Below are 24692 nucleotides of genomic sequence, written 5' to 3'. Positions count from 1 at the left end.
CCCTTTGATACTGACTTGGCTTCGTCACTGGAGTTATAAATCGGCACCGGGCTGTACAGTGGACTGCGCCAGTGACCGGGATCCTTGTCCTTCACACTATCGGAACAGGGGAGCACCGCGTCCAGAGGATGACGGAATTCGCATATGGATCACCAGAGGCCACGCCGTGGGTAAAGTTCAACTTGGCAGGATCAAACGCAGCGGCAGGGTCAGATCTCTTGACGACTTTGCTGACAGCAATGCCGAGATCAGGATGGTTCAGGGAAGGGCTGCGGTAGTTCAGGTTTCCCGCGTAAGTTGCGGAGGCCGTGGCCGCAGACACGGCTAGCAGAAGCAGCGTTTGATACTGCATTGTTGCCCAAATAGCCGGCGATGGACCCAGGCGAAATCAATCGTAGAGCACCGATTCACTGTCCTCGGCGAGTGGCAATGCGCGCTGGGCCTTTTATAGATACCTCGAGGAGGCTATCGATATCCGCGCTGGTCAACCAGCCAAGGTCCTCTAGCAGCATTTGGCCAGCCAACCTTGATTCCTCTCATGATCGATGTTTATCAATCCGCCACTCCACAGCGTGCTCCCCCTGACCTGGATCCCAGCTGCGGGCCCGACGCCTCAGAGCGAATGGTGTGCGGGGAGCATTCCATGTGGAGGAAACACGCCGGTGCGTTCCTGGCCGTGCGGTAGGTTGATTCTCTCGTCAATTCGGATCCACAGGCTGGGCTTCCAGGGGCCGAGCGGAGAGGGCGATGGGCGGTTCCCATGTGATTGTGACTTTGGAAGTCTGTTGGGCGGATTGCTTTGGTTATTAGTTATTAGTTATTCGAAAAACGGCCAATATTGCCTGACTGGACGAGGAAACGGTCAAGGGAAATGAAGCCAAAGGGCGGCGTCCTGGTCAGGGACCTGATTGTAGTGAGAGAACGTGTTGTTGAAGATACAGCAGACGGTTCACGACGGTCAACCGTGTTTCGGCTCTCCAGCACGGCGTGCGTCCAAGCAACTCAAATAACCGCGAATACGATGTCCAGGGCGCTTTCTATCCACCGTCGAGGTGTTTCCCACATTCCAAACACCCTTGCAAGAGAAGATCTTCTGACCTTCATCCAGGTCAGCCGTCAACAGCTCGTCAACTACACCAACGGCCGACTTCCGGTCAACGAAAAAACATGAGCTGGCGAACTGTGGAATTCGACATGTTGAAGGCGATGAAGAGTGATATCTCATCTCCGCCACGCCTTTGCTTCGTCCAACACCTGTCCTTTGGCATAGTTACCGATGCCCATCTCGGGAATATAACGATCCGACGACTAGGCTCAGCTTGATTGATTGGAAATATATCACGATATCGCCAGTGTTCTCCAAGTTCACTTCCCCGGGTGTAGCAGCTTGGAACGACCAAACTAGAACTAATCATCAAATTTTGATGATATGGATCCTGATCAACAAGCTCTTGCAAAGGCAGAGCAAGACGAGACTATCAGAGCAAAGTGCCACCAAACATAACCCTGCATCTCCTTTTCACAATGAATCAGATTGGCGACACTGCTCGTGACTTATTTAATCAGTGCGACAAGACAATTAGAGAGGGATCATAAACTGGCCTGGACTGGGGCTACCTGGACAGAGTCCTATCCTTTAACCAGGAGATCACCAAGCACGAAGAGAAAATGGGTTAATACCGTGACTAGCATCAACTTCGCGGATATGCGCCGCAGTTGCTCTATTCCGACGATGATGAGGGTTGGGTCTCACCGCAGCTGGACTTTGAAGGGAGATGGAAAAAGCATAGGGATCTATCCCCAGAAGGAGGGCTTATTCGAGGAGAGGGATAAGAAAACATGGTCTATGTGGATCAAGATGAGATGAATAGGGGATCACAGCACGGCAAATATCTTATCACACAAATTTACAGCAAGTCCAACGGGTTCATGGCTGGCATCAACTATTATGACGGTTCGTACACATTAAATGAATCTCATGAATCCCCAAAAACAACAACGGTGACGGCTAGGGCCGTGGATGTTTATAAATAACGCGCTGCCTAGATTGTAATGCCTGGAGGGCAGATATAAATCTTCACCGACAGCGCCATCGAGATTCCATACTCAGCAAGCTAGGCTATTCCCCATGAATCGTCTTCTTCCGCAACATCATAGTCCACGTCATGACCGGTGTCTTTCTTCATGGCCAGGAGCTCAGAGTCATCACCACCCATCACCGTATCTCCATCAGGCTTTTTAGGCGCAGTTGTTGGAGCCGAGGACGTTGTTGGGGCATTGGCCACCCATGTCATTTCGACTTTACCCACGCCGGGGATATCAGAAGATCCAAACATGAGCTGTTCCGCCAGGTATCGATCTTTGAACGCAACGACCTGCGAGTCTGATCGCTCTGGATTCGGTTCGATACTCTCGTATTCTCCGATAGTCTACCGCAAAGTCAGCATGATGCGAAAACGGAACAGAAGTAAAATGCCGTCGGGCAAGGGACTATCACATACCAGGAGATACTGCCTCAAGGCCTCGTCGCGGTCAGTGTTGAATTCCACCCCGGACACGGCAACTCTCTTGGGACGATTGTCCAGTCGCAAGACTCCACCACGTCCACGGAACCCCCCTCGACCCCGAAAACCACCTCGTGTAAAGGATGGGTCGTAGCCCCGGCCTCGAGGAGGGAGCCCGCCACGGCCACGAAAACCTCCCCAGCCTCTACCGCGCCCTCGAGCCGATTCGGTTGGAGCGTTAGGGTCAAGACCGAGACTCTGGGCCTCAGCCTCCAATGCCGCGAGCTGCTCACGCAGCTGTCGGGGTTTGTTCACTATCCTTGCCATTTGCGGGATGGTGCCGTTTTCGTCATCCTTTTGAACCTCCATCTGATCGGGCTTCGGACCGGCGGTATCTTTCATGCCAAGTCGTTCCATGAGTTTGGTCTTCTCTTCTTGTTGACGTTTTAACAATTCTTCTTTTTGCTTCTCAAGCGCTTGCATCGCCTCCTCAGTCTCTTTTCGCTTCTTTATTTTCTCTTCGTATGCTCTCTGCGCCTCGGCTTGCTGCTTTTCGAATTCTTCTTGGTTGAATGGCTTCCCTTCCGCCTTGACATCGCCGTTTGCGTCATCCCGTCCGGGCTTATACCAGTACACCTTGACGAAGCGGTTGTCAAAGATGACCTTGGGACTACCCCAAGCACGTTTTGCTGATGCGTAATCATCGTATTTGACGAGTGCTAGGTGCCTATATGGTTTTAGGGTAATCTCGACGATATTACCAAATTCAGAAAAGAACTCTCGTATCTTTTGCTCGTCAAACTTGTCCTCGGGTATCTGCTCTACCACAATTGTTGTGATAGACTGGTCTTCATTGGGCCCGTTTTGTGAGAATTCGGCACGGCCACGTTTCTGGCCGAACCCTCCTCTATCTCCCCGTCCTCGGCCACGGCCTCTTCCTCTGTCTCCCCCACGCGATGTGCCAGAAGCCCCGTGTCCGTTCGTGCCGTTGGTGGATGACGGGCGGTCTGTCACTATGTTTGATTTGCTCGGGTCGTATTCTTTAATACTATTAGTGATGGACTATTGAGCTCGTAGAATGATATCTATCTTACCATCATCCTTGGAAGGTGCTACAACATGCTCTGAGCCATGCTGATAAGGACATGTACTTCCCAACACGCAGAATCCCTGGGTGTCGTAATTGTTACACCGCTGCGCAACTTTGGCAGGCGGAGCACCAGCTTGATTTTGCGCCAATGGCGGCATTGGCATTCCCGGGAAGCCCATACTTTGTAGCGCTAACATGGCGGCCAAGGGGTCATTCGGATCGAACGGCGGGAATCCCGGTGGGGGAGCGGGTGGCATGCCTCGAAAGCCAGCCTGCGGATTCGGAGGGAACGGAGGACCGGACGGAGCAGGTCGTCGACTATCCCATCCACCACCCATTCTATCAGCTCGACCGCCGCGTCTACCCCGCATGGCTTTGAAGGGCCGATCGTGGCTTTTATAGTGTGGTTCCTGCTCATCTCCACCGTCGTTGAAAGCTCGTTTCCGGCTGCTAAAGTTTGTATTGCCTTGAAAACCCGGCCCGGTCTGGGGGACTTGAAGGGCCTGTGGGAGGCGTTACGAAGGGAGCGGTTGGGGTTGGCGAGATGGATTGAGGGAAGGGGATGGTCTGGCTGGGCATCGATAATGTAGACTCGGGAGGCGGTTCAGCGGGAGTGGTGTCCGGTTTTGGGTTGTATTTGGCGAATATTTCATCGACAAACGGGATTGTATCTATACGCAACCGAAATTAGAATGTCCAGGTTCTCATGCGACCACCATGGTAGCCATGCAACGTTTTTCTTCAAGCAGCGGCCGATCCACTCACTCTCTTTGAGAAAATCCTCCAAGTTCTCAATCGATACCTTGCGAATCTCCTCATCAGGTGCATCGGAACGAATCAGCGCCAGCACGTAATCGGCAAGGACATCCGAGTCCGCATCGGAGCTGCTCCCATCGCGACAGTTAGTAAATGTGTTCCGACAACTTTTCTTCGGGGTCACCATAATCGAGCTGAGTAGCTCCGAGGTAGCAGCAGCAGCAGGCACTTACATATCCTCTAGCCTCTTGACCACCCATTCTTTCACTTCCACTGCTTGTTCCTCTGTAAAATGCATTGTTCGTTGAGTTTTGCTCGATGGCGCGAGTTTCGCGACTTAAGGATCCCTTCTCTCTCAATGCTATGGGGCGAGAACAAGGAAAGTGGGCTTGTCTCAAAAGTGTATGCACATGGATTCACTGAATCTGCGAGCGTGAAACATAAATAATAGCTCTTCAGCAGTTGCTGCTGGTGCTGGGTGCGAGTGAACCTCGAGAAGAGCAAACTGCGCTTGATATCAGACAAGAGACACGCCAAGCCTGAACCAGGAACATCTTCAACCAACACACACTCTCTCTCCAGCAAAGAAGCAGTCTCAACCAGCGAGAATGATAACAACCATTGCGCTATTCGCGATTCAAACCTGATATTGTGCAATGGGATGTCTCGATCGCACGCCAACTGGTAGTTGTTTGCGGAGAGTGCCTTTAAAGACCTGCTGACCACCATGGCCGGGCGCGCATTCCGAGCTCCAATCCGCATTCTTTGGCTCTGTTTCTCGTCCATCCTACTATACTACTGCCTCCGATCGTTCTTCACCTCGAAGGGCCAACATACAGCAGCGCCTGATTCGGCGTCCCGTCAACACCTTGTGGTTGCGAGTTTGCGGTCCGATAACACGACATGGCTAGTAGAGCATTTGCCGGAGTGGCATACTAATATCTACGTCGCTGATGACCCAGAGGCCCGGTTAACTGTACCTTTGAATAAAGGGAGAGAAGCGATGGTGTATTTAACGTGAGAGCACTCGAAGAATCCGCGATATTCTGTCCTTGGCTTGCTATTGTAAATTGCACCGGGCATGGCTCTAGATACCTGTCGATAATTGTCATGCTGATTGGAAAACCTATATAGATACATCATAGACAATTATCGCAATCTTCCAGACTACGTGATCTTTATACACGGATTGCGATACCAGTGGCATAACGATGATCCCATATATGGTATGTGATCAGCGAATAGCTGCGACTATTTTCACTCTACCTGTGGTAGGCACTTTCACTGAACCAGATCAAAAGATGGCGTGCCAGTCCTCCGCAGTCTTCGCCTTCCGTACGTTAAAAGCGTAGGGTATGCGCCTCTCCGGTGCACTTGGGTCCCCGGATGTCCCGCCGAAATGCAGCCTCTAAGCCCAACTGAACGGGGTCTGCCGGTGCGCGTAGCTTCTGAACGCGCTTATGCGTCTGCGTTTAAAGCCCTGTTGCCGAAGGTTCCTGTCCCTAGCGAAGTGGGCGCAACCTGTTCGGCACAGTTTGCAGCCACTCGGGAACGAATAACTCGGCATCGCAAATCGGATTATGAGCGGATGCGGCGATGGCTCATCGAAACGGAACTCGATGACGAGGTTAGTGGTAGGATCATGGAATACTCGTGGCATAGTATGTTCATATGTTGCCTATCTTGCATTCTGTTCTTGTTCCTGGATGCATCGGGGTTCCTTGACCAAGCGACTTGACTAACGAGCATAGTAATAATGGGAATGCCCCCTGTTTATTGCCCGCCGGCAGGGGAATGCTACTGTATCACATTTGGTATCTGCAACTTGAATTGCAATATCGCAAAATGTGATAAAAGATATGTCCTTCCGACATACGCCGAAATTCCGGATGGTTGGCCTAAAAGGGGTGGAGGAGAGAACGGATGGCCAGTTCCCGGCTGGAACGAGTGAAAGCATTCCGCATGGCGCTGGAATAGTATCCGACAGCTTTGCGCATACGCCTGGGAGTACGCGGATCGGCTGGTTTGCGCGCTCTGCAAACCAACAGAGGGGCGATGCGTTTGGAATCTGGCGATTTTTCCCTGTTCATGGTATTGGTGGAATAGCGCCTGATTCTATTTGAAGAACGCAACGATGGCGTATCATTTATCACCGTCGTGGCTAGTGACAGGACCGGGAGGCGAGGCAGAGCGCCGTGCCCACGACGTTTTCAAACGAAGATTCACTCATTTGGAGTGACGCCTGGTTTCAGAAATATTTCAAGAGGCACTCGTAGTTTTGGCGCAAAACATATCGCCCTATAAGCTCCGCGCCGAGGGACGAGTGAAGGTGATAAAAGAACGAGGTTTCCAACTGACAGGACATTCATGACAACTTTCCATCGTTGATATCAGAATCCTCAAGTGCTTTTCCATCCCAAGTCAATACAACCTTTTGCTTTACTTCTTCCCCCGAGTCCATAATATGCTTGACTTGTACCCCCAACCCTTGCAATGCCACCTCACTCGCCTTCGCATTCCACAAGGCTTGCCTAATCACACCATCTTCCGCGTCCGCTAGGATCCACATCAGCGGAAACTTGCTTTTCGCCAACGCATCTCTCACTCCCTTGGTCGCCTCCCGCGGACTAACCAAGATCCCCAAGATGCCCGCTCCCCTCCACCCCACAGGCGCACCCGCAAACGTCCCTTCCAGCTCCCGGATTAGATTGGGACCGAGCTTATTGCGGAATGCTTTGCATTGTACGATGACGCGGAGTGGGTGTGCGTGGGACGGTAGATGCCATGTACCGACGAGGTCGATTCCGGAGTCGGCGCGGCCACCGATGCGAGTGAGGTTGAGGGAGTGGGATCGGAGGGCGTGTAGGACGGTGTATTCGTAGTGGGTGCCTACGTAGGTTGTACTGCTGGGGGAGAGAGAGGTTCGCGTCGCGTACGCGAGGAACGATGGGAGGTCATTGTGCTGGGAGGTTGGTGCAGGCGGAGGAGTCGGGAGAGAAGAGGGCTTGTTAGATGAAATCCAGCGTAAGATTGGGGTGCACGGTGCCCGTCGAATATAATGAGACAATCGAGAGTAAATAGGCTGGAGTTGTCGTGATGGCCTCATGGGTGTGAGTTGGACTGTCGCTGAACTGTACTGGAAATATTGTGGTGGGTGAAAGGCCTTTACCTGGGTTGCGATTTGTACCCTGGATGCTCAGCAGGGGCCCTGGAGGTAGCCTAATGATTTAGGGCTGGAGTCCTTAAAGATAGTGCCTTTTGTTAGGGCACGCAGGCAAGAGTGAATTCTTTCAACAACCTCTTGAGCAACCTTTTCATCTTCCCTTGTTTAAGATGAGAACGACACTCAACCACCAACCCTCCTCACAGACTCCAGCTATATCCTTTGTGAGAGATCGCTTCTGAGAGTAGAGCCCACCCATATTCCAAGACCTCCTACCAATTTCACCTCACTCTCAATTCCCAAAGCCCGCAATGGCAGACATCCTCACCCAGCTCCAAACCTGCCTGGACCAGGTCCGTCCCTCCCCTCTAATAACCCACAACCAATGCACCCAACACTCATACTCTCTCCCCTCCAGCTCGCAACCCAATTCTACGCCACAATCGCCTACCTCGACACCTACCACGACCACTCCCCCGCCATCCCACCCCCCAACGTCCCCAACGCCGTCCCGCAACTCAACAAGATCCCCAAGAATCCTCTTCCCGCCGTCGCTGCCGCCGGCACGACAGCCAACACCCCCGGCGCGCCGCTGCCCCCCGACGCCGCTCCGCAGCAACAGCAACAGCAACACCCAGACGGTCCGCCGCCCGACTCGCCGGGGACGTTCCTCATGCGCCAGCGCGAGCTGGCCCGCGATCTGATCATCAAGGAGCAGCAGATTGAATATTTGGTTAGTGTGCTACCGGGGATCAAATCGAGTGAGGCGGAGCAGCTGGAGCGCATCAAGCAGCTGGCGGGCGAGTTGAGAGCGGTGGAGGAGGAGCGGAGCTCGAAACGAAGGGAGTTGCGGAAGTTGGGGGAGAAGGTGGACGGATTACTGGGGGCGGTGAGTAGGGGAATGGGAGATTAGGATTTCAAGTTAGGATGATATCTTGTTGGCATGAGGAGGTCGATGTCTTGAATATGGTATCGTGAGATTGGTACTATCTAATAATCTAGACCTGCTTTTCCTCATCTTGGATTTTGCCGGTCACAAATCGCAGGAGGGCAGAAAGCCAACCCTAATTCTCCTAGAACTCCTTTGCAAAACATCTGAGAAATTATCATTATCGTAGATCAAGCCGGTGAACCACCACTACAAAAAAGGAAAAAGTGCATATTGGGTATCATTCGACAATCAAGTCGTAAATTTGCCGCCAGTTCCTGCAAGCGTGCCATCCCGCATCCGAGCATAACGCCGTTATTCCCAACCGTGTATGCCCCGTTTCGCGCAGACCTCCAAACGCCGATAGACGTCCGCGTAAGCGGGCATATAAATTATGTGACGAAGCGTGTTTTATCGGAATAAGCTCCGATATTCTTTCATTCTCTCTTCCATCGGCTCTCTCTTATCCGACTTGCCGCGATTCAAACTCATATTAGCAAGCTGCTGCTTCTTCTTCGCTAATTCCGCAATTTTTTCTTCGATGCTCTCCTTCATAATGAACTGAACTGTAGTGACTTCGCGCGTTTGGCCAAGACGATGCACACGGTCAATCGCCTGCGCCACCGCCGCGGGATTGTACTGAGGCTCCATAACATAGACCCTCGAAGCTGACGTGAGGTTGAGACCAACACCGCCTGCGCCTAACGTTGCAAGAAGGACCGTAATATTGTCGTCGTCGCGGAACGCATCCAGCGCTGCATTTCGTTGTTTGAGCGACATAGTACCATCGAGCCGAGTAAAGCCTGTGATTCCACTGTCCTGGAGTGCGATTTCGATAAGGTCAAGGTGTGATGTCCATGCTGAGAAGACAACACTCTTGATGGGCGGCTGATCCGGGCTGCGTTTACTTTCTTCTGCGGTACTGAGAAGAAGGGAGAGTAACGCCTTGGTTTTCGTGTGAGGCCCTTCGTATTGTCCCATCACTTTGACTTGTTTGCGACTCTGTCTCGAAGCTAGCTGCGTAGTCTGATATTTTTCATATCCCGCAGCTGATATGATAGTATACGCCGGTGCGATTAAACTTTGGCAAAAGAAGCATTTAAGCTGCACTGGCTTCCCGGCATTGTCATCGAATACAGGTCGAAAGCGAGCAAAGCAATCCCCACAGAGAAGATCATAGCAAGGCAACATGCTGGCTACCGTGGCGGGCTTGTCTCCCGGTGTTTCGTCGCCCGATTGTAGCAAAATGGTATTACCACATTTCACGCAAATATCCGCCGACGATTCTTTCATCAACGAAAGCATTTCATACGCCTTCTTCTCAGCAGCATCTGTTGCATTGTTTTCGAATTCTTCTAAATCAATAGCGTCGTTTGCCGTCAATCCTTTGAACCTTTCACGATCCTCTTGGTCGAGGAGCTCTTTGCCGTGTGCACTGATCTGCCGCAAAATCATCATGGCCTTCAAGACAAGATGATACATATTACCGCTCATCTTTTCCCTGGACTGACCAGCAATCACGTTCATCATAACATTCGATTCCTTTCGGAAGAACTCATGTAATGCCTTTTCATTTTCAGAAAAGGTAAGTAGCACGGTTTGATCATTGCGAGGAGGTAGATCAATCCGGTCTTTTACTCGACGAAGGGTAAAAGAGTCTATAAATACCCTCAACGTCGTTATCGCATTTGGGTTTTCGCATTTGAACGGAGCAATGATGTGGGCGGCAAAACGGCCTTTTTCATTGAACGGAAATAGTCTCAAAAATCTGGCAACGGATCCCAAGTCTTCGAGGCGGTTTTGAATCGGAGTTCCAGTGACAGACCACCGACGCTGCGCATTTAGGCTAAATATCGCCTGGCTCTGAGCTCCAGATTGTTCTCGTATTGCATGAGCCTCATCCAATACTATTCGAAAGAAATTTAACTGAGCAAGGGGGCTTGCTTTTCTTTTAGAGCTTTTTAAAGAGAGGTCACTTAGAACTGTGCTGTATGTGGTGATGACTAGATCATACTCCGCCAACTGCGCTGGATCTTCAGTTCTTGACGGCCCATGGAATACGTAGTACGAAAGAGAGCCTTCATGTAAATGCTCTTTGATTTGGGTCGTCCAGTTACCCACAGCGCTCAGCGGTGAGACTAAAAGAGTGGTTTTGGCGTTGCGAATTGGAGGCTGACCCATCAGCGACCCGTGTGGAGGTTGTTCTCTGGCCCAGTCCAGAGACTGCGGTAATGAGGAGCATACCAAAGAAAGGATGCTTAAGGTTTTGCCCAAACCCATCATATCGGCCAAAAGCCCACCGAGGGCCTGCGGAGGCTCTTCCACGGAAGTCACACCGCTAATGATTTCGCGATACAGCTTCCTTCCATTCGATTGGTAGTGTATCCTCCAGAGTGAGTTGTTATCCTCCTCTTTTGGCCCAAGCTGGCGCGGCTTCTCTTTCTCGGTCATATACCAAAGTGCCTGTTTCTGATGCGGTAGGAGAGGGGTCTTTATCAAAGCAGATGGTTGCATCTCAGGAAGATTTTCAGCACTCCTTAACTGGTCGAACATTCGTGTGACCGCGCTATTAATTTCCTCAGCGGTGCGAGTCTCTGATTGAATTGAAAAGCGATTGGTAGGAACTTTTGCAGCCAGAGCGGAGCGTCTCTCGGCATGGGGATTAAAAACTGAGATTCCAGCCTCCACAGCGTTTGGTACTCCTAGCCAAAGGTTCTTTTGGCCAAGGAATTTCCCTGTGCTTTCCGCGAGCCGTCGTGGCCCATATAGGTTGATAGAAATACGGAAATTTCCCGAACAGGGTTGCCCCGGCCACTCATCGGATTGTCTTTTTCGAACATCAAGACGAGCTTGAGCGCGAAATTTAGCCACGCCATTGTCAAGTAGTGGCGCCAACGCTGCTGAAGTCTTGGGGTCTAGCAGGCCGAAAGTTTTGTCCGCTGGATCCTTGACCTCGATTCTGGTGTCTTGAGAACGATGCCTGACCAGTTCACATCTAATAGAGGGCCAGTCATGCATCATGTCCTTGAATACAGTTCTTGGGGGGGTGGGTACTTGATGTGCAAGAACTGTAGCGCCTTCAAGCTTACCAAAGCAGACCTGCTCCGCACCTAAGTCACGGTTCGCGACAAATATAACTTCATCATCCTCATTGTCTTTCGGGAGCAGTTAGATTACTTCTAAGTGGGGGCGGACGACGGAAAACCTTACCCGAAGTGAGGTCAATTGCAGCGGCAGCAGGTGGTGCGGTCGGTCCAGACTGAGCGGAATCTTCCTTCATATATGCTCCGAGAGACGTTCCGCTTACCCCTGAGAATTTGTCTTTTATATTTGGAGTGCTTCTACTTCCCCGGTCTACATCGACCCGTATTTTTTTCAGAGGCTGGTTCTCGCGTCGTTCGACGCCATACATGTTTTCAATCATTCGAGATTGACTTCCATCATGAAGCTGATCGTGTCCACGTTTCGATTCGAGCCGGTCGTTGCTTTGCGATCGAATTTCGCTATGCCCCAGTCTCGGGGGGAGTTCGTCCCGTTTGACGTCATCTTTCGGAGGAGTGAGAGGAGAAGGCTCTGCAAAGTATGCATATTAGCCAGTGGATCCCAACATAGAAGTCACCAAATGAAGGGGTTAATACTTGTTGCAGCTTGCTTTTTAAAGCTCTTAGGATCGAGTAGCAGGGCAGCAGAAGGCCCGTTCATTCCGGCGAATTCCTGGTATCGGGCCAAAGGCGGTGACGACGGGAGCCTGCATAAAGCTCCCTATGGCAGTTACGACGTCAAAAGGATGAAGGAGTAAAAGGAAATGAGAAGCTTTGTAGAATCCCGGACCTCAGATCTGAGGCAGTTCAAAGAGAAGAAAAGACGGCCGGCAATCCGATGTCGATGGAACGCGGTTCGAAGTCACATGCGGCCTGGCCCGCGCCAAGATAAGGTTTGCTATCGCCACGTGATAAACGCGTGGCTGAGTCAGCAATATAAACACTTGAGCGCTTCTTGGCCAAACAGAATAGAGGGTTGGGTTAAGAGGCTTTGATATGATAGTTTTATCCAATTTATTGGGGAGTAAGACAAAAAGAAATAAAAGAGGGATATCATCCACGCATCCTTCTAGAGCTTCCATGCATCATGCCATTCAAAACAAACTGAAAAGCCCGGCTAGGACCGCTTCAAAAGACAAAACAAGGCACCCGAATGAGTGAAGGGGAAAAAAAAGTTGAGTATTAATCCAAGTATTGAAGAAAAGGATATGATTAGTACACGGGTGCGAAGGATAAGAAAGAAGTCATCCCAGTCAGCGCTCAGCACCACGTAAACACAGGGTTTTTACTCTTCACAGCTTCAAGCCGCTCAACAATAACCTTCCTTTCGTGGCCATCCATTTCTTCTGCTGCAGCATAGCCAAGGTCTCCTTCAAGATCATCGCCACCGAAGACCGGGGTGCTATCCCGACGTGATAAGGAACCTCGTTTCCTATGGGAAGGCCGTTTACCGTATTTTTTACCATGACGTTCCGTCGGTCGAGGTGGAAGCGTTGCCCAGCTGCTTGCAAGCTCCCTGCCACCGTCGCCAAGGCTGTCGAGGTTTCCGTAATCAATCTGGTTAAACGATATAGGGCTAGTGGTCCGGTTCCTTGATCTTCCGGATTCGAAAGAGGTAGTATCGCGTGATAATTCAAATCGATTTGGATTCGGTAACTCATGTGTTGGAGAGCCAAAGCTTAGTAAATCACGATGTGGGCCGGGCTCCGATGCCATCGCAGCACTGATGTCCATCTCTTCTTGAGATTCCTGACGATCGCGGGCGCGTAGTCTCTGGGCATCAGTAGAAGGCACACGGAGAGGAATGGCTACTGGAATATCCACAAGGTCGTCCCAAACGCAAACCCTTGTCCGGCGAGTCAGTTCTAAGGGCCCATGGTCCACTTGTTTAAGAGTCTCGACGACATTCCAGGCTTGGCCCTTCATGACTGCAATTTGTCTTGCAAACATGCTCTCCTTGAAATCACAGTCCTGGCTAAAGACACGCCGAAGCGCTGTCTGAGTGCCGCTCCACCAAGCCGTCGATGTGAGTAGGGGTAAGAAGTGGTCCCGCGTCTTCTGCGAAAATGGTTGACCAATAAGCGAAACTGGAAGAAACAGCCAGCCAAACGGAAAGCTGCGCCACTGCTACGAGTCAGTAACAAACAGACGTCAGGTTGAGTGTAGGGAGACAAACCGCATCAGGGTGCTTCCATGGCCACGAAAGGCTGTTGTCGATCGCTCCAATTGATATTGAAGCATTGAGGAACTCCGGGGCGTTGGAAGGCGTTCCGGTTCGGCTTGTAGCCACCATGGCTTCATGTCTCTTGTAAGGATACATCGGAGAGCCTATTCGTTCCGAATTGGCGGATACCGGGCGTGGAGGAGGCATATGATCCTCATCGTCGAGATGATTCACACCGTTGATCTTGGGTGGTTCCGACACTATGGACACTTCTTCCGTGCGCCAGTCTACCTTTATCATCCAATTGTCGAGCCCTCGGTCAGTGTTTCGCATAATATAATCTAGAATAACCAACTTTTCAAGCTCCTCTCTAAATGCCTGCTTCAAATTTTCTGTCCAGTGAAATTTCCGCGGTGTATCCTCCTGGGGTGAAGGACTGAGCATACGGGAGTCTTGGTATTCGTCCTCGTCGTCCGAATGAATACCGGACGGACGACAAGCCTCATTCCAGGGCCTCTTCTTCCGCCGCGGCGCATCTTCAGCCCGAAAGCCGGTATTAGTCTGGTCGGGCCAAGGGTGTTCGCGCAGAAATATGTTTGCGTCTTTGTACCCCTTGAGGAAAACCTGAAAGCTGCCTTGCTTGGCTGGGAGTGGTTTCTTGCCCCTCCATGCACGTCTTCGATCCCAGAAGTCATAATAGAAAGATTTTGAAGAAAGCCATACGATGTCAGTATATGGAACGAGGTGGGTTTTTAATCGGGTATCGAGCACATAAGCGGCAGCCTCAGACACATACGACAGGTTTGGAATAAGGCAGGCCCGGCCGAAAAAGCAAGGGAATAAGTTTCGGTGTATCCACTTTGTCCATTTTGGATTCCGCGAGGCATACGGCTCTTCGTCTTTTGGTTTGAATACTCCCATTACCTTTCCTTCACTGTTTCTGGCAAAGTAACTTCCAGAGCTACCTTGTGAAATCATTTTAGGATGCACTCCAAGCTCAATCGCCACCCGTACACTCTCCACAATGTCGTTGAATTCCGCTTCAGTCATGCGCCCGGTTTCTGGGGGTTCTGCTTCGAGGGACGCTGCGGTGACCGGGCGGACGCCTTCAGGAGGTTGAAAGACCGTATGGTGGATTTCAAGCCGTTCTTCTTCATTTGTTTTGCCTTTGACTCGGTGGATTTTGAATTTCGAGGCAATCTCTTCGGCCCATTTCTCTAGCCTCATATTGATTGCCTTTATGTCCACGCCAGATGAATCGGTTCTGCCTCGACGACTCATTCCGTAACGTGGCTTTCTGCTACGGTAACTCGGGGAGGATTGTCTCGACGCATGCATTTGCGCTGGCGGGCGAATAGGGGCATACCGAGGGACGGAGGAGGACAAGGTAGGGGGTGCGGCGTAAGGATCGTCATCGGACAGGTACTCGAATTCTCTATCATCATCTGCTTGCGCAAGACGGGCATAGCCCGACGTGGCTGGTCGGTGTTTTGCAGAGGGCATTCTGAGAGTATATAAAAACGCAATGGAACAGGTGGATGGATGCGAGGCGGCGACTATGCAATAAAGAGAACGGCGCCGGGCTTCAACACATGCCTAGCCAAGCCAATTATCGTGACAGAAGGAAATTGTAATTTGCTATAACACCCCGCAGGAATCCTTGAATCAGAGCAAACCCGATGGCTGTAGGACCTTCGAAGCGGATACCTGTCCCTTCGCTGTCGCTCTGGTGACGATTCTGGACTTCGCTGGAGCTCACACGCAGATTACATAAGCACTGCCAAGGCCTCCAGCGCGTTATCGATAACAAGAGATCGAAAGCCGGGGAAGAACAAGCAGCACGTCGCTTTCACACATCAGCCTTTCAATCGCTGGCCATTGTGCTTTTTTTGCTCCCTTCTTCTTGTCTTGATATCTGTGTTGTAGATTTCTCTATTTACTTTGGTAGCACAACCCAATTGCACTTTCCGCCCAATTCCTCTTTCGCCCTTCGAAATGACGTCCGCCGTTGCTACTCTTGCCCTCGGATCTCCCGCTATCAGCCAAACGATTCCTTCTAATTCGCATTCAGCAGATATGCTGGTGTTTCCCTCTTCTCCGCAGGGAGGTGAGCCATCGGCATCTACCTCTATAACCTCGCCGCTACTAGCCACGTCCGCGACCTTCCCTCCAGCCGATTGCCCAGCGCCGTACCCTACAAGTCAGAACATGTCCAATCTGGACACACCAGGCGCAGATCCTACAAATCCCAATACTGGCCTCTCCGCCCTCGCCTCTGCCGCATCCGCGCCGGTGTCATACCTCCGGTCAGTGGTACCCCAAGACGTCTTGCAGATAATGGAGCGGCCTGTGTGCCGCATTCAAAAGTCATACCGCTTGCTTTGCAAATCCATCTTAGTACGGGCTAGCTGATTTCTCTTTTTCTCTATCTCGACGTGTACAGAGCATATGATAGTGCCGAAAACCATTGTTCCAACCATAATGCGACCCAGAGCATGAATTACGCCACTTCTTCACCAAGTGCGACAACCGCTAGCTCCGGGGCAGCTACAGTGAGTCAATTGTCTCGTTCTCGCATTATCTGCAGTTCTTTTCCCCTGCCTTGCATGCTCTCTTTTTGTCTGAAGTGCTTGTATTCTCCGCAAACCCGGCGTGTTCCCGAATAGGTCTAGCGTGCGGTGCATGCCTGACTAGCGTCTCCGACCCAATTTTCCCCTTATCACTGCCGAATCCCATCCCCCGAATTCCTTATCAATCGCAGACCTCCAAAAGCCAGATCAATAATCACATCTCCCTGCAACCTCCCTCGTCTCGGCGAACCCATTGCCCCATTCTTATTCCACTGCGAGCTTCATAGTCATGGCGACCGCAATGGCTGACCACACCGCGCAATATCAGTCCGTCTGCCAGAATTGTGGCACCTCGAAAACTCCCTTATGGCGACGAGACGGCATGGGAGCGGTCCTGTGCAATGCCTGCGGCCTTTTCCTCAAGCTACACGGACGTCCACGCCCATTGAATCTCAAGACAGACGTGATCAAGAGCCGTAACAGAGTTAAAACCTCAGGCCAAGGTTCAAAGCGGAAGGTAAGAAGCTATCATAGCTGTCGCTCTGCTTTCTCCATCCGTCCGGTGTTATCTAATCAGATTTCACTCAGCAGTCAACCGCCGATATGAACGGGTTTCCGACTCCGAAACCTGATACATTGGTGGCGAGCGGTCCATATGGCTTTGGCCAGGCACGAAAAACGTCTCCGCGATCGGACCGCTCGCATTCTCCTTTATCGCGCACCGATACACCCAACTTTGGTCACAACAGCAATATCGCCCCCCCAAACGTGTTCGATAGCGTGACATTGTCAGAGCATGGCATTAGCCCATCCACTGCTGGGCTTTCCGCCTTGCAATTACAACATCCGTCGCCTGGATCCAGCACTTCGTCCCACGATCGCCATCTGGACATGGCGCAAACGTACGAAGGACTAGTCGCTGCGAATACTTCACTTAAAACTCGTGTTAGTGAGCTCGAAGTGATCAACGGACTTTTCCGTGGCAGGGTTACACAATTAGAACAAAGCGAAGAAGCTTCGCGGAGGTCAGAGCTAAATCTACATGGCTCTGAACTGCAGTTGAGACGCTCTCTGGAAGAGGCTCACCAACGGGAAGAAGATTTAAAGCGAAAGATAAAGGAGCTGGAACAGGCTCTCAGTAAATATAAACAACAAGAGAATAGCGACAACCCAAGGGACGATCCGTTAGAACCACAAACGAAAAAGGCCCGTCTTTCTGAGGAGGTCGATCTGTCGGCTGACACCCACGTCGACACTCCCGAGCAGCCCTAGTGCTTGCTAGTGCCTCGTCCGTACAATATGGACTTCTCGAACCACTACCTCTATTTATCCCCTACCAGCCTCCTGTATACCAGATACCCATGTGTTTATTTTTGTTAAAACCTCAGGTTTGGTTATTCTTTTAATCCTAATCTTCTTGCCCTTGTATTTATTACATTCTGCACGTTTCCACTCTCTACTATCGCGGCGCGTCGGACTTTTGGGAATATTTAGCAGAAACCTGGAATATGGTTTAGCTGTTGAAGCCACTTGTTCAGAGGATTGTTTTGAGGACAGCTGCATCTAACGTTATTTACGAGTGCAAGTGTTCATTGTGGGCGTCTCTTGTCCAAACAAAGTGACCCTCTTTTAAACCTTCTGGCTTGGATTTTTGGTTGCTGAAGGTGCTACATGGATCTCCTGCATCATATATCATTTAAAAAAAGAAAAAGAAAAATTTATATTTAGATCTGCTGTCAACTGGTATAGTTCAAGGGTACCAATGTGAAGATTGGTAGCCGATGTATACGATTTCACTGACAACCTCAAAAGCTCAGTTTGTTTCTCTCCGAAGGTATCTACTCAACTAGAGCTAGCATCTCGCGAGGGTTATGCCCAATTTAATCTCATGACCTGTTCTTCGGTATTTATGTATCAATTACACCGGTTGCGAAGTCAAGAAAATTGTCCTAGAATGGGCTGAAAAACTAATCATTAAAATTATCACTGACTCCTTGAAATCTCTACTTGACAGAGACGATATGCCTTAGTCATGCACATTACTTTTCTTTCCAGTTAGTCTCGCAACAACCCTCTTTTCATGCCAGATGCCCCATAAAGTAATCAGAGCGCCTACGATCCCAGCGTACGACGTCACCCAATACGCGGACCGATAACATGCAAGGCCTTCTCTGCAGTCGCCTTCGACATCCGGCAATATCACGGAATTTCGATCATATACGGATCCGTAAATGAGATTAAACGCGTTCCCGCCAACCACAGCGGCGAGGGTCATGATGCCCCAATTCTGCGATATACCACCGATCCCGAACGTGTGTGCAACAAGGGAAGGGAATACGCCAAATAGCATGCCGTAGGCGAAACCGGTCAAACCGGAGACGATTATAAGATGGTGGGGGTTGGAAATCTGGGTGCCTGCGAATTGTCCCGCGGTAAAGAATAAAGATGCCACAAAAACACACCATTGTCGAGACACCTTTAGCTTCTTCACCAGAAAGTCGGAGCCGATTCCTAGATGTTGTGTCAGCCCTGTTATATCACCCATTTCAAGAAAGTAGAATTACCGCTGATAAGACGGCCAACGAAGCTGAGCACGGATAGGGTCGAAACGTGTATGGCCTGCTGCTTCTGAAGAAATCCGGGACTAACATCGCCGTCGTAATACTTCCATAAAGCTTTGACCTAATCAAAGTCAGCGGATTGGAGATTGGATGCTTGCGCCTCTAAAATAAATCTCACATCATTCCCAACATTACTGAATCAATGTTAGCAAAAGTATCTGAAATGAGGGAAGGACTACTAACTTTATCGTCATTAAACCGATCCCCGTCAGCAAGCCAAGCAAGCTGAACAGCTGCCAAAATTCCATGGTTGGCAGCATTGCAAAGCCACGAAGGTCTGCGTGAAGGGAATCCGTGTTCGCACGAGACTTCACATCTTCGTCATGGAAAGAATCGTCGGAGGTGGCTGATGACCTAGTAATTAACGATGCCGTCTCATCAGCAGCGTCGGTATTAGGTATGGCAGGTCCAGCTTGCGGCGCAGATGATGCCAAATCATTCTGGGAGCTCGGGGAATTGTGCGTGGTTTCGATGGAGCCGTGGCTACTGCCTTGCGACCTAGTCCTATGTAGCTCGCTGGACTGGGAGACGGTTCCAGACTCGTGGTCTGAGATTGTGGCGTATGATGATGGCGATGGGTGTGGCAGCAATTTCACAAAAAATGACGAAACAAATATCAACGAGGATGTCCCGACTGCGAGGGCGAGGAGGAATAATGAGGTATCATCATGAAAAGCAAACGTAGCGATTGTCGAGAAAAAGAACGCACTCAACCCAAATGCAGCGAGCGGAAACGCGGTCGCTGAGCCTCTATGATGGGGATAATTGGATGCAGCTGCTCTAAATTGTAAGAATTTGAGCCAGGTGGCAGGGCGGTGGCTAACATACCAGTTTTGATGGACGCTGAGAAGGCAGCGCAACTTCCCAGCCCCGTAAGGAATGAGAAGAAACACAGGACAGGTACGCTCATCGAGCCAGGGCCGGAAGCATATGCTATTGAAGGGATCAGTTTTGTCTTTCACGGCACCTGAGAAGTCGATCCTGACCTCGATGTATGGGGAAATATCCAAGAAATAGCGCCACGGTCCCAATCAGAGTACCAGGCCGCGGTCCTTTTGAATCAATAAGCAAACCGATCGGAACACCACTCGCATACGTTCCTATATTCCCTGCGGTGCCCTATAGCCCCTTAGTCTACTGAAAATGGGCTGAAGGACACGAAGATACGTACGATAAAATTACTTTCCGTAGAAGAGAGATTCATACGGTCCGCAAACTGGGGTGCCCATGCTGAATAGACGTACTAGAGAGACATCAACCATTTGGACATCAAATATATTCGGATTCGTAGCTACATTGGTTCCGCTAGCGAGCGCAATCACCGTAGCCGCTACCACGGTGAGCAACCGCTGAGTTGCCGTTACCGACGAAGCCATTGGTAATGTAGAAGAATTGTAGGCGCAAAAGGGCACCTTTCTAACAGCCTGCCGTGTTTTAACCCCATGTGATAGTTGAAAATGCCCAAGTATAGAAGCCCCAAGATCCTTGCGAATCGGCAGTCTAGGGTTGTGGAAGCCGTTATTTGCGCAGCACACGATGTTCAGAACTGGACACGGAGGGAGTCAAATAGTTATAAGGCGGCAGACAGCACGTATCCCGTCCCCACCCAGCGGATATCAGAAGATGGACAGTTGAAGATCGAGTTCGAGCACAAGGCCCTCCTTTATCGGGCGAAGTCGTGACGGGATTATGTAATCCATGTGACGTGATGCGTGCCAAGACAACCCGCCTTTCACTCTCTCTTCGCGCTCTCTGAGGTCGCTGTCGTCGTCCATGAACCTCGAAGCGCCCATTTGACGGCAGCTCACCATCCCCTATTTATACCCCACCTGAGCACCACTTTTGCAGGCGCGCACTATGGGTGCGCTACTCTCTCTGCCGTTGATGGCAGTCCCGAGCATGGGAACTGTGAGATGCCTCCGTTTCCCGCCACACCACCGTTTGCTAACCCGGTCGATAGGTCGTGGGTTGTCTGGCCTCGTGCTGCGGAGCGGCGACCTGCTCTGCTTTGTGTCGAGCATGTGGGAAATTTCAGAGCAGGTAGGCGCTAATCTACATGGACTGTTTTGCGGAGCGCTGACATGGTAGTTCTGTAGCATGGCCACGAGAATCGCATACGCACTCATCCTCCTCGTGAATTCTATCCTTTCGTGGATAATGCTCACCAGATGGGCCTTGAATAAACTCGAACATCTTACATTCGACTTTTTACCTATCAGTTGTGATGGAGAAAAATGCCACGGCTGGGTTGCCGTTCATCGCATCAATTTCGCCCTCGGCCTTTTCCACATCATCCTAGCGCTCCTCCTGCTCGGAGTACGTTCGTCGAAAGACCATCGCGCCGGTTTACAAAATGGATACTGGGGCCCCAAAATTATCATTTGGCTGGCGCTGATCGTCCTCTCGTTTTTCATCCCAGAGCCGTTCTTCTTCGTTTGGGGCAGTTATTTCGCTTTCATCGGTGCAATACTATTTTTGTTGCTCGGTCTTATTCTCCTAGTCGACCTTGCACATACATGGGCGGAATTATGTATTGAAAAGATTGAAGACAACGGCTCACGGATGTGGCAGACCCTGCTGATTGGCTCGACTTTGGGGATGTATATCGCATCCTTTGCCATGACCGTCCTCATGTATGTGTTTTTCGCACATAGTGGCTGCTCGATGAACCAAGCCGCAATAACCGTAAGCACATTCTTTACTCTCATGCGACCTCTTGACGCTTATCCCTGATAGGTAAACCTGATCCTCTTCTTGATTATTTCCGCGGTATCTATCCAGCCCGCTGTGCAGGCGGCGAATTCTCGTGCTGGCTTGGCACAGGCAGCTATGGTCACTGTTTACTGCACTTACTTGACCATGTCGGCGGTTTCCATGGAGCCAGACGACAAACAATGCAATCCCCTTCTTCGTGCCCGTGGTACTAGAACCGCTTCCATCGTCCTTGGAGCCATTGTCACTATGTTGACTATTGCTTACACAACCACACGCGCTGCTACCCAAGGCATAGCCCTCGGATCAACCGCGGCGCATGCTGATTATTCCCGCTTGGGTCAGGATGAGATGGATCACGGTCTTGTCACACAGCAGCCTGGGCGTAACCGCCGCGAAATGCGTGCTGAGGCGCTTCGTGCCGCAGTTGAGAGCGGAAGTCTCCCGGCATCGGCGTTGGATGATAGCGATGATGAATCGGATGACGACGCTGACTCTAAGGATGACGAGCGGGGCTCAACTCAGTACAATTACTCGTTGTTCCATATCATTTTCTTACTTGCTACGATGTGGGTGGCTACTTTACTTACGCAGAACTTGGACACTGAAGCAAAGGATGATCTAGCCCCGGTCGGCAGAACATATTGGGCCAGTTGGGTAAAGATTATCAGTGCCTGGGTATGCTACGGCATATATCTGTGGACCCTAGTCGCTCCTGTTTTGATGCCCGAGCGATTTGACGGTTAAGTTGACATGCATGTAATGAATGACCTGGGTCGCTGGTGACGACTGTTCAATTATTTTTTTGCTGCACTCGGAATCCTAATCGGAAATTTGGTTCTCATTGGCGTATTGGTAACCAATAGGAAATGTATCTTTTCAAGCTGCACATAGGGAAATAGAATACCCACATCCTTCTTTTGACCGGTGTTATTCGTGTTGAATCCCCTTAATGGTTGTTTTGGATAATTTTGTAGTTCGAATCACGCTGTGACGTCACATGCCGTGGAGTGAGATTAACCGGTGAAACACGCAACGCGTCGCTTCAGCCGGTGCGCGCGACGGGAACCTCGCCGCATCCATCTTGTATCGCACTCATCGCCATGGGATGAACATGGCCGCAATCAAGGCCATTGAGGCCCGCTCGGTTCGTTATCGCATATCCAGGCCACCTCTCTGCGCATCCACTGACATGTATTTTTAGGTACACCAAATCCAGTCCGGACAGGTGATCGTTGACCTCTGCTCAGTGGTGAAAGAACTCGTCGAGAACAGCCTCGACGCCGGTGCCACTTCGCTTGGTACGAGCTGTTTGCAACGTGACATGTTCTTTCTGTGAATCATTCTAATTGCAGAATTAAATCAGACATCCGATTCAAGAACAATGGCTTGGATCTCATCGAGGTCCAGGATAACGGGAATGGCATCGCACCCAGTAACTACGAGAGCGTCGGTAGGGGTTCAAAAAGGGGTTTGAAAGATGGAACGGGCCGCTAACTTCGTCGCAGCTCTCAAGCATTACACATCCAAGCTTTCCACCTTTGAAGACCTGTCGTCCCTACAAACCTTTGGATTTCGCGGTGAAGCGCTCTCTTCTCTCTGCGCCCTCTCGGACTTTCATATAATTACCGCCCAGCCGGATCAGGTTCCCAAAGCCACACGCTTAGACTTTGAAGTTTCTGGCAAACTAAAAAGCACTCAAATGGTGGCTGGCCAAAAGGGAACCACCGCCTCCGTCGAGAATTTGTTCCAGCGGCTTCCTGTTCGACGACGCGAGCTGGAGAAGAATATCAAGAGGGAATACGGCAAAGTTTTGGGCTTGTTGCATGCTTATGCGTGCATCAGTACAGGAGTTCGCTTCAATGTCAAGAATCAGATGCCCAAGGGGAAAAGTGTGGTGGTGTTTGCGACAAAGTCGAATCCCACCACGAAGGAAAATATATCAAATGTATATGGCGCGAAGACGCTGCTTGCTCTGGTGCCCCTTGATTTAGACTTGGAGTTCGAGGGGAGCGCAGGTTCAAAGGCCCTGGGTGGCAGGACAACCGGATCCACGAATAAGATTTTTGTGCATGGCTACATATCTAAACCGGTGTTTGGCGAAGGGAGACAGACTCCCGATCGCCAGATGTTTTTCGTCAATTCTCGCCCGTGCGGTTTGCCGCAGATTGCGAGGGCTTTTAATGAAGTTTACAGGTCTTTCAACATATCGCAGTCACCATTCATATTTGCGAATTTCGAGATGGATACCAACGCGTACGATGTTAATGTTTCACCGGATAAACGTACAATACTGCTGCACGAGGCTGGTGCGCTTATCGAGTCTTTAAAAGCATCTTTGACGGAATTATTTGAGGTTCAAGATCAAACCGTGCCGCAAGCCCAGCTTTTAACCCCAAGGCAAAGTACAATGAAACAACTATTGAATACCAAAACGCCCCTGCCTGGTCCAAGGGTCACAACCCCTATTAGTCAAAGCGTTGGGGATAGTACAGAAATGGATAAAGAGTCTGACCCTTCTCGAAATTCGACGACGGACATTCTGAAAAGGTTTGGTGAGTGCCAGCGGTCGTCCCCTACAAGCCAGCCTCTTGGAGAAGCCCGAGCCGCAATTGAAAATACCGCGAACGAGACAATAGATTTATCTGCGCCTAGATATACACCAAAGACTAGAGCTCATGAGCTCAATGAATCAAGGCAGACATCGCCTCTTCTCAGCAAAGAGGGAATTGGAATATCCCATCAAAGCACCCCCAAAGGTTCGCCCAATCTCATCAAGGCTGCGTTCGATAGAATGCGCCCTACGAGGCCGGCAGCTGAAATTGCAACTATCACAATCGGCGACAAAACAGTTACATCGACGATTGGATATACGTCGCCACATAAACGGAAATTTTCCCACGAAGAATCGAGGTCTACTCTTCCACCAAAGCGCCAGGCACGTTCCGCGCCGACCCGGAGACTTGGGCAAACTTTGAGATCCTTTGCTGCTCCCGGTACTCAAACCACTATTGATCAAGAACCAGAAGGAAACGATGAAGAGGGAGAGGAACAAGATTCCACGGCTGAGCAGACCCTGAGTGATTCTGAAACGGGTTCGGACAAGGAACATCCTGAGCTCAGAGAGACCGAACAGGCCCCAG

At 50.7% G+C, this 24692-nt stretch overlaps 10 protein-coding genes across 10 annotated transcripts in view; 4 read left to right on the top strand and 6 right to left on the bottom strand.

Moving 5' to 3' along the window:
* UREG_06522 (uncharacterized protein) overlaps nt 1–352 on the bottom strand; it is a gene marked incomplete at both ends in the record, with an annotated part of 2321 nt that extends 1969 nt beyond the window's left edge. Inside the window, 2 exons of the mRNA XM_002583509.1 lie at nt 16–96; nt 117–352. Of these exons, the coding sequence (XP_002583555.1) occupies nt 16–96; nt 117–352 (317 nt within the window). The remainder of the gene's footprint in view (nt 1–15; nt 97–116) is intronic.
* A 1762-nt stretch (nt 353–2114) lies between these two features.
* UREG_06521 (uncharacterized protein) lies at nt 2115–3932 on the bottom strand (the record flags this gene model as incomplete). Its single annotated transcript, XM_002583508.1, has 3 exons — nt 2115–2429; nt 2502–3544; nt 3599–3932. 3 exons carry the CDS (start codon nt 3930–3932, stop codon nt 2115–2117), a joined length of 1692 nt encoding a protein of 563 aa, XP_002583554.1.
* A 1145-nt stretch (nt 3933–5077) lies between these two features.
* UREG_06520 (uncharacterized protein) lies at nt 5078–6473 on the top strand (the record flags this gene model as incomplete). The annotated part of the gene is given in 5 exon segments (XM_002583507.1): nt 5078–5367; nt 5485–5576; nt 5626–5685; nt 5703–6011; nt 6208–6473. The coding sequence occupies 5 exon segments, from the start codon at nt 5078–5080 to the stop codon at nt 6471–6473; spliced, it is 1017 nt and encodes a 338-aa protein (XP_002583553.1).
* A 408-nt stretch (nt 6474–6881) lies between these two features.
* Nucleotides 6882–7456, bottom strand: UREG_06519 (uncharacterized protein; the record flags this gene model as incomplete). Its single annotated transcript, XM_002583506.1, has 2 exons — nt 6882–6977; nt 7019–7456. The coding sequence occupies 2 exons, from the start codon at nt 7454–7456 to the stop codon at nt 6882–6884; spliced, it is 534 nt and encodes a 177-aa protein (XP_002583552.1).
* Nucleotides 7457–7824: 368 nt separating this feature from the next.
* UREG_06518 (uncharacterized protein) lies at nt 7825–8581 on the top strand (the record flags this gene model as incomplete). Its single annotated transcript, XM_002583505.1, has 3 exons — nt 7825–7866; nt 7932–8402; nt 8516–8581. The coding sequence occupies 3 exons, from the start codon at nt 7825–7827 to the stop codon at nt 8579–8581; spliced, it is 579 nt and encodes a 192-aa protein (XP_002583551.1).
* A 271-nt stretch (nt 8582–8852) lies between these two features.
* Nucleotides 8853–12143, bottom strand: UREG_06517 (uncharacterized protein; the record flags this gene model as incomplete). The annotated part of the gene is made up of 3 exons (XM_002583504.1): nt 8853–11596; nt 11652–12014; nt 12080–12143. 3 exons carry the CDS (start codon nt 12141–12143, stop codon nt 8853–8855), a joined length of 3171 nt encoding a protein of 1056 aa, XP_002583550.1.
* Nucleotides 12144–12742: 599 nt separating this feature from the next.
* UREG_06516 (uncharacterized protein) lies at nt 12743–15149 on the bottom strand (the record flags this gene model as incomplete). Its single annotated transcript, XM_002583503.1, has 2 exons — nt 12743–13609; nt 13659–15149. The coding sequence occupies 2 exons, from the start codon at nt 15147–15149 to the stop codon at nt 12743–12745; spliced, it is 2358 nt and encodes a 785-aa protein (XP_002583549.1).
* Nucleotides 15150–16517: 1368 nt separating this feature from the next.
* UREG_06515 (GATA type zinc finger protein Asd4) lies at nt 16518–17488 on the top strand (the record flags this gene model as incomplete). The annotated part of the gene is made up of 2 exons (XM_002583502.1): nt 16518–16733; nt 16808–17488. The coding sequence occupies 2 exons, from the start codon at nt 16518–16520 to the stop codon at nt 17486–17488; spliced, it is 897 nt and encodes a 298-aa protein (XP_002583548.1).
* A 754-nt stretch (nt 17489–18242) lies between these two features.
* UREG_06514 (uncharacterized protein) lies at nt 18243–20213 on the bottom strand (the record flags this gene model as incomplete). Its single annotated transcript, XM_002583501.1, has 8 exons — nt 18243–18727; nt 18781–18898; nt 18956–18971; nt 19021–19612; nt 19666–19770; nt 19824–19956; nt 20009–20080; nt 20133–20213. 8 exons carry the CDS (start codon nt 20211–20213, stop codon nt 18243–18245), a joined length of 1602 nt encoding a protein of 533 aa, XP_002583547.1.
* A 481-nt stretch (nt 20214–20694) lies between these two features.
* UREG_06513 (uncharacterized protein) lies at nt 20695–22296 on the top strand (the record flags this gene model as incomplete). The annotated part of the gene is made up of 4 exons (XM_002583500.1): nt 20695–20698; nt 20798–20877; nt 20926–21522; nt 21574–22296. 4 exons carry the CDS (start codon nt 20695–20697, stop codon nt 22294–22296), a joined length of 1404 nt encoding a protein of 467 aa, XP_002583546.1.
* Between the last annotated feature and the right edge of the window lie 2396 nt (nt 22297–24692).

Source organism: Uncinocarpus reesii, genomic scaffold (assembly GCF_000003515.1).
Source record: "Uncinocarpus reesii 1704 scaffold_4 genomic scaffold, whole genome shotgun sequence".
In the NCBI taxonomy this organism is placed as follows: Eukaryota; Fungi; Ascomycota; class Eurotiomycetes; order Onygenales; family Onygenaceae; genus Uncinocarpus; species Uncinocarpus reesii.
The sequence above is the reverse complement of the archived record's forward strand: the minus strand, read 5'-3'. Positions and strand labels throughout refer to the sequence as shown.